At 43.6% G+C, this 8,714-nt stretch overlaps 1 protein-coding gene across 3 annotated transcripts in view; it reads left to right on the top strand.

The window, feature by feature from the left end:
* The first annotated feature begins 7,764 nt into the window (after positions 1 to 7,764).
* The window catches only part of RAP1GDS1 (Rap1 GTPase-GDP dissociation stimulator 1), a 150,801-nt gene continuing 149,851 nt past the window's right edge, over positions 7,765 to 8,714 (top strand). For all 3 annotated transcript variants that reach the window (XM_061582903.1, XM_061582905.1, XM_061582902.1), the window contains exon 1: positions 7,765 to 8,264. In XM_061582903.1, coding sequence (XP_061438887.1) covers positions 8,261 to 8,264 — 4 coding nt within the window. In that variant the 5' untranslated portion in view covers positions 7,765 to 8,260. The remainder of the gene's footprint in view (positions 8,265 to 8,714) is intronic.

The following is an 8,714-nucleotide window of genomic DNA, read 5'->3' as shown; positions in this document are numbered from 1 at the left end:
TTTATGCTCCATTTACCAGATCATAAGATCTCTGCCTGAGATTCAGCCTTTAACCTAAGTTAAAGACTTGGTCCTGTCTGTGTTTCACATCAGTCCCACATCTTCTACAAGGCCTGCAAAATTGTATTGAAAATCCAAGGGCAAAATGGGAGGTACTGAATAGTAATATTTTATACAGATGATAGATATAGATGTAGGTAGATATAGATATATTTGTATATTACTCCCCTCTAATCCATACATATTACACAAGGTGGCTTACATCAATTAAAGTCATAAAATAACTGTAGAATAATACCAGCAACAACAAAAATCACATCAATTAAAAGTATAACAATAATATCAGGAAATATGACAAGGATACTAGATCTAAAGCCTTCTCCATTGTAGCTCCCACACTATGGAACACTTTACCAGTTGATACTCGTTTAGCCCCTTCACTTTTGTGTTTTCGGAGGCAGCTGAAGACATGGCTTTTTGTACAGTCAGATGAATGAACATGCCACAGTTAGGTGGCTAAGGGGGTGGTCTGATTTTGGGGGTCTTATGTGAACAGTATTTTTATTATGTACCTGTTGATTTATATTTTGATATGTTGTTTTTGTATTTTTATTCCTTTGTATGTCGCCTAGAGTGACAGGTTGTCCTGCCAGATAGGCATCGAATAAATTTTAGATAATAATAATAATAATAAAAGGACAGGCACAACAGACAGTGCAATACAGTTTTGCATTAAACACCAACTCAGCCTCACAGATTAAAAACTGAGGGAAGGGGGGGAAGACTTGACAAGCCATCAAAAGCAATCAAAGATGAAGCAATCTGAAATTTATGGGGTAAGGTGTTCCCTAATAGTATTGCAGCAGCTGAGAAGGCCCTGTTTCTTGTCTCAGTCACCTTACATCTGCTATAGGTAGGACATAGAGAATGCCCCCCACACCAGATCTTGATGAGCAGGCAGGTTTGTATTTAATGCAGCAGCTTTTTTTAAAATTTAAAACAAACATAGCATCCTAGCTGAAGACTTCCAGAAACAAAGCTCTGTTCTGACAATGCTAACATTCTTCCATTGTATCCACTGTAAACGTTATGAAATCATCTCTTAAGAAAATTAAATCCTGTGTGTGTGTGTGTGTGTGTGTGTGTGTGTGTGTGTGTGTGTGTGCCGCTAAAGCATTCATAATTTGCTCCCTTCTTCCTGACATCTCCTTGGAAATTGTTGTAATCTTGATGTTTGCTACAGACAGAATGCTTTCAGAAGTTCTTTAAAGTAAAAAATCAAAAAACAAAAACGAAGCCGGGCTGAGAAATGCTGAAGCTTGGAAACTCACAGGATATGTGACAAGAAAATGTCAAAAGGTGAAAAGCAATCACAAGTCACTGTGATCTAGCTCTTCACGTTTTAAGCCCAAGCTTCAGCTCAACTCAAGGATCAAATAGACAGGAACACAGCTTTCTATTCAGGTTTCTTCTGACCATTTTTACAGATGGAGAGGACATCAAAAGGGTTATTTGTGTTCCGCACCAAGAGCCACCATCATCATCCCGGTTGTCAGGACCACAATAAGCCCTTCGACATGGTTTTGCTAAGATCTGATGCTCAAGTGTAGAAGAAGCTAACAAACAACTATTCATTAAGAAAAGAACAAGCTTAATTAATCACTTATTTTTCCAGCTTGTGGAAACAAAATTGACGTGATTTTAGAAGGGCTCTGTGTTAGACTGCAGCACTGATGTGTGTGCACATGCATGTTCACATTGGACTGAAGCATGTTCTAGATTGTGCTGTTTCTATGTTTTCTGGTATCTGTACTTGTCTTGTAAAATGTAAATGTACTGCCTTCAAGTCGATTCCAACTTATGGCAACCCTATGAATAGGGTTTTCATGAGGCTGAAAGGTAGTGACTGGCCTAAGGTCACCCAGTGAGCTTCATGGCTATGTGGGGATTTGAACCCTGGTCTCCCAGGTCATAGTCCAACACCTTAACCACTATACCACACTGGCTCTCTACTTGTCTTGTATATAGTTTATATTAAAGGGAGTGAGATCAAGGATTTTATTTCCTGTTCAGAGTGATTCCATTTAGCTCTAGATATCAACCTGAGACCAAATCCAGTGTGATGAAGAGCATTGCTGTTCAGAGTGACCATTTACATTCCCAAGTGCTTTTGTATTAACTATTAATAGGGAAAAAGGCATCCAAATATTCCAGTCTCACCTTTCTGCTCACAGTCCTAAGAAACTTATTTTTAATCTCACTTCAGCTCCTTCACAGCAGCAAAGCTCATCATTAACAAGCCATCACAAATTCTCAGATCTTGTAAAGGATTTTTACTTGGGCAGCAATAGAGTCATAAAGCAGCAGAATCATATGTTTCCCGCACAGTGATAACTATAGCATTAAATAATGTTGTTTCTCATTTGTTGACATCTTAAAAATTACTAGTTGTCAAAGAAAGAAAAATGTATGCAAGAAAAATAATTCATAATTCCAGCATCTGAAACCAGCAGCACCATATTGTTTTGGAATAGTGAAAACTCACAAAATTTTAAAGTGTATCCTCAGCTCCTAAGAGGAGTCTTCAGGACTCCAGAACGTCTGAAACATGAGTCTTTTGATGCTTATTGGGAATTACAGGGAGAGGTTTTAGGAGGAAGAAAAGGAAGGACACTTTTTTTCTTTCTCATATGCCTGAAACATTCCTCATGCTGTTCTATAAAGCACTAAGGCTACAGTCCAATACATACTTACCTGGAAGTAAGTCCCATTGAACTTAATGGACCTTACTTCTGAGTAGACATGTTATTGGATTGCAGCCTAAAGCGCTCAAGTTTAGGGCTAGTTGCCAGTCCCAAGCCTGTGTACTATATTGGTATATGGTGGGGAGGGTGACTCACAAGAGCATCCTGGATGTGTTAATTGGGCATTCCTCAATAAATATTTAAAACTTCTATATTGGTGTGGTTTCAACTCTTCCTGCAAAATATCCCACTTCTTCCGGCATGATCAACCAGAGGTTCTGTGGCATTGGTAAAATCTATTTCCCTGACACTACATGTCAAAAGACCCTAGTACGTCCTGGTGGTTTTGTGGATTGGGAAGCACAGGAGTCACTTACTCCCAGGCTTTATCTGCCAGGGACTGGTTTTGAGAATTAGATTCAAGGAGGAATCAAAAATACAAAGGATTACACATCAGGCAAATGGAAATCAGATCTGCACATGCCATAAATAGGTAGGGACTGTACGTTTGAGGGAAAGCAGAATTTGCATTTAACTATTTTTTAAATTGTTCTATTTGCTCCATTGGTGGGATGTGCTGAATTTCTGTACCTTTTCCTCTGTAAAACTCTTTTTTCAGAACTACCTTTCTGAATCTTTCTAGTAAAATTGTTAACTTTGTTTCATTAAAACCCTGAGGTCTCTGTTTATATACCACTCATATCTACAAGCCAAGTCACACACTACTTTGAGTCGTTCTTTGGGAGACACAAGGAGGATTTTTAGACTGAGTGGTAAAAGTAGCCTTGAGGAAAAATAACTTTTATCTAATGGCAGTGATAAAGGAACAGCAGGAAGGTTTGCCAAACAGAGGGGGACATTCTGTTTTGGCTGGATCTCCCTTTCCCATACAGCACAGGATCCAGGGTGTAGCTGGGGTGCTGTCATATACCCCTTGAAAGTAATGGCTTCTCTCCAGCATCCTAATTAAGGTAAGTGCCCTCTTTTGTATTTCCTGAGAAAGCCAAGCTCAGCCTCTACCATGGGCACAGGAATATCCTTTAAACACAATCCAATTAAGACAGCTGTGTGACCCCACTGCAATTCTGAGGCACAAAATTTGATTGCTATGACTCATGACAGCTCAGTACCTGTGACCTTTGTATTTAATGTCACCTATGCTAATCCTGGACATAAATGAAATCACCTTGCAAATTAAGGTTAATGCCATTGATAAACCCTTTTCCTATTCTCATGGCTTCTGACCAGAAAAGCAGACTCAGGACTTGAAGACTGGGTTGTGCATAGAGTTTTATTCCAGAGGTTAGCACAGGAACATAGCATCAAGACATACTAGGCGTCCATCAGCATACAGAACACCTGCAGGTGCATCTAGTCTGTGGAAGCAACAGAAAGTTGTCACAACAAAGCTCTCACCCCAAGACTCTCCAAATAAAAGAGAGGAGGGCAAGCACTCTACTCACACAAGTTAAATCTAGCACTTTCCAGTCTGAAGTAAAGCAGGGGCTTCTCCTGGGAAAAATTGTTAATTTCTCAAATTATAACCATAACTTCTCCCATCTGTGTGACCTTGGGGAAACTGTCAGCTCTGACTCTGTGAGAGATTCCTCCCTCCTTATCTGTCTGGAATTGTCCAGCAGATTTATTAAGGCCTGGCTGCTGAATGAATAAATCTGGGCTAGGTGCCAGTGATGAGGGTAGTCTACATTCCTCACTCTCCACTGCAGGTGAGGGGGGGGGCTGCTATGGCTATCCTCATCAGAAACACTGACAGGACTACTGGGCACATAGCTGACAGGGGTTTAAGGAAGCATTTGCTCCATAGTCTCACCAGAACCTTCTCCAACATCTTCAGTCCCCTCCTCATTCTCCCAGTCATGCCAAATGTTCTCCACAGGGCCCAAGACACCTATAATTAAACCCCTCTCCCATCTCCAAGATGTTAGCCATTTTGGGACATGTCCATAAGGGTGCTCCACACTTCTTTTTTCATGGTGCTCTGACTCCCTAGATCACTGCAGGAGAAGGCTTCCCTGTTTGCCAGCATCCCCCTTCTTGGCTCTCATCTCCATTTCCTCCAGCACATGGTTGATGCTTTATTCGGGAATAGGCAAGGTGCCTTGTAGAGAACACTAGTCAGTCTCTTTCTGCAAGAGAGTTTTCCCCTTTTAACTCAAAAGGAGAGTTCTAAGGAACCAAAAGGGAATATAGCAGTTGGTGTCAGGGTTAGTTTGCTGGCTGCTTCTTTTTGCCCTTGGGCAGGGGAAGGATTACCTTAACCTCTCATATAAATGGAACCTTGCTAAAGCTTCTGAACCTAGCTGTAGTCTAGACCATGGTTTAGTGTGGTATCTGAATCACATCAGTGTTCTTGTGAAGCTAACATGGGATAACTCCTGAGTTTGTTAGGGACAAAAGTGGATGCAACTGAAATTATGGCACAATTACATATTACCAGGCTATTTATTTATTTATTTAATGTATATCCTGCCCTTCCTCCCAGAAACAAAAACAGTAAAAGCACTTTAAAACATCTTAAAAACAAGACATTAAAACATATAAAAACCAAACATATTTAAAAACATATTAAAACAAAACATCTTAAAACATCTTTAAAAAACATTAAAAACATATTAAAAAGCAATTGCAGCGCAGATGCAGACTGGGATAAGCTTTCTACTTAAAAGGCTTGTTGAAAGAGGAAGGTCTTCAATAGGTGTCGAAAAGGTAACAGAGATGGCACCTGTCTAATATTTAGGGGGAGGGAATTCCAAAGTGTTCATGCCACAACTCTAAAGGTCTGCTTCCTATGTTGAGCAGAATGGACCTCCTGAGAAGGTGGTATCTGCAGGAGGCCCTCAGCTGCAGAGAGCAGTGATCGACTGGGTATATAAGGGGTAAGACGATGTTTCAAAAGATTTTAATTTTCGTTCTCATTTGGTTAGGTTGGTAAAGAAGTGATTGGAAATAAAAAGCCAAGACTTTGAGCTAGAAGGCAAACTTCCACACTGAGGGTAAATACTGGAGGACTGCTGAGAAGCCTCTGCATGTGTGCTGCATAGGTCTGCCCACCTCTGCTATATGTCCACACAATGAGTTCACACAGAGAGCTAACCGGCCCCACTGGGCCTCACATGAAGCAAAAAAGTATCTTAGAACACACTCAGCACTTCATAGGTATGTATGAAACGAGTGAGCATATGAAGCTGCCTTATCCTGACTCAGATTGTTGTCTTCCTCGTCCTGGCGCCCTCCGGATGTTGTTGGACTACAACACCCATCATCCCTGATTATTGGCCATGCTGGCTAGGGCTGATAGGAGTCCAAAACCATTTGAAGGGGAGATTGATATTGTTCAGTACTGTCTACTTTGACTGGTGGCAGCTCTTTAGGGTCCCAGTCAGACCCTGCCACCTGGGATGCTTATAAAAGGAGATGCCTGGGGTTTAACTTGGGGCCTTCTGCATGCAAATCCGGTGCTCAGCTATGAGCTATGTATCCTCCCCTTTGACGCACATTCTAGAGCAGGGGTTCCCAAGCTTCCCACCACCACACACAGACAATTTGAAAATCACTGATGGTCTTGGAAGACCATTTAATGAATTTTCTGCATGTTGCAACAATTGTGATGCACTGTACTAGATGCCTATGATTGATTTTCAATATGATTTGGAATGCTTCTTTTATTTCATATGTTGTATTTTATTGTACCGCAATTTGCATTCCACAAAATGCAAACTGTAATACAATAAAGTCAGAGCTTGGAAAAGTTACTTTTTTGAACTACAACTCCCATCAGTCCAATCCAGTGGCCATGCTGGCTGGGGCTGATGGGAGTTGTAGTTCAAAAAAGTAACTTTTCCAAGCTCTGAATAAAGTATAACACAAGAAACAAAAGAAGCAATAAAAATATAATTAAAAAGCAATATGAATATTTAATATGGACCTAACATGGGCCACCTGAATGAAGCTTGAGGACCACTGTTGATTCACAGACCAGTTTGGGAACCCGTTCTAGAAAATTACTGATAGCGGTGGGCAAGTTGACTTTCAAGGATGCTTGTATACTATTATGTGATCTTCTCACTGAAGAAATAATATGATCCCTAGGAACTCTAGGGAAACCCAGAACACGGATCACTCTTCCCACCCCCAAATACAGAGGGTCAGTTAATACTACAGTAGGGACCCGCTTTACGGCACTTCGCTTTACAGAGCTTCGCTAATGCGGCGGTCTGTTAGATGCAGTTAGACTAAAGCCCCACTCATATGGCGCTTGTTCCGCTTTTATGGCGGTTTTTGGGCATCACACGCCATTCTATTCAATGAATTCCACTTTTCAGGGGTTTTCGCTTTTCAGCAGGGGTCCGGAACATAACCCGCCGTATGATTGGGGCCCTACTGTATTTGTTATATAGCTGAGATAATGTACAAAGGTTCCTTTCTTAGGGCTAGGAGTTACACTGGAAAATCTACTGGTCCCTAGGGTTCAATGAAAAATCATAACCATCCACCTGTTTGGCAAAGGCCTGTGTTCAAATTGCTAATAATCAGAACACTAAAAAGTGTAGCTTTGGTGGTTTGTAACTTATTTCTGGCAGGTATTAATAGCCTTGTTGACATCCTGTCAGTATTAAGAATTTGTGAGCGGCTCTGCGCGAGGCAGGCAAGACGACTTTTAGGCTTACAAGAAAGCTCTGTCCGTATGACATGTAGTCACCATTCTTCTCATGTAAAATAGAAAACAGCCGAACACTTTATCTCGTGAAGAACTTTATAATATAAAACCCATAAAGGCAGCCAGGTCCAGGCAGGCAGCACCAAGGGACTCCAGGAGTGTCATAGCCAAGGGCAGGTGGGGCGGGAGATGAAGCCACTGCTCTCTCGCGACGCGCGGCTGCTCCCCGTGTGGCGCTCCCTGCTGACTCTGCGCCCGCCCCAACCCTCGCCGCCTCCCTCCTCCTGCTGTGCTGGTTCTCTCGCGCGCAGTGCTTTGCCCGGATGTAGTGAAATGCACTGACTCATAATCCAATCGACACACAGCACAGAGCAAGCGAATAATCTAGCTAGACTCCCATTTCACCACCCTCCAGGCAAAAGGAAGCAGGAGAATAGGCCGGCCTTAGCTGGCGCGCGCACCCCGGAAAACTCTCCTCTTCCTCCGCCTCCTTTTGCTCCTGCGAGTCAGGGCGCGGGCGTTCCCCTGCCTCTCCTCGGCCGGCGGCGCGTGCACGTATCAGCGTGCCCTCATACACATTACATACACACAGGCACGGCAGGAAAGGCACCGCGCGCCAAGGCTGCCCCTGCCTCCTTCCCACCCACCGAACCCTCCCCCTCTTCCCGCCGCCTGTCCGTGCGCTTCTTGGCCGCAAAGCAGCTGCACCGGCCTCGGCCCCGCCTGTCCTTCCCTGGCCACGGGGGAGGCGGCGAGAGCAAAGCAGCCCAGCAGCAGCCGGGTGGGGGGAAAAAGAGCGCCTCCTCTCCTCTTTCCTCCCATTTCTCTTGGCAGAAACATGGGTAAGTCACCTCAAACCTCCCTGGCCACGCAGCCCTGGTCTCTTGAGGGCTTACTAAAGCGTCCCTTTGGGTATGTTCAGACTGAGGCTCGGGAGCCTGCAGAGTTAGAGGGGGCTCTTCGGCGAGAAGAAGGTCCTTTTGAGATATTATTTGAGGGGTAGCCGGGGAGATTGGGCCATGATGTTCAAGTAAGTCGGGCGTTCTCTCAGCACTCTCATCACCGGTTTTAAGGCACGTTGTGTAGCTTCTTGGGTTGCATCCTTTCCCCGCTGTCTTCCCCCTCCTCTATGGGCCACCCCCTTCCCCCGCTTGCTCCCCTCTTTCTTGCTCTATGTCCGACAAACAGGAGAAGGAAGCCGACTTCATGCAAGTTCCACATCCGCACACATCCCTTCTCTCGCTCGGGGATGGAGCTTGGGCTGGGTGCAATGTGCTTTCTCTCGCTAATTG

This window comes from Rhineura floridana, chromosome 9, assembly GCF_030035675.1.
Source record: "Rhineura floridana isolate rRhiFlo1 chromosome 9, rRhiFlo1.hap2, whole genome shotgun sequence".
Lineage (NCBI taxonomy): Eukaryota > Metazoa > Chordata > Lepidosauria > Squamata > Rhineuridae > Rhineura > Rhineura floridana.
The sequence above is the reverse complement of the archived record's forward strand: the minus strand, read 5'-3'. Positions and strand labels throughout refer to the sequence as shown.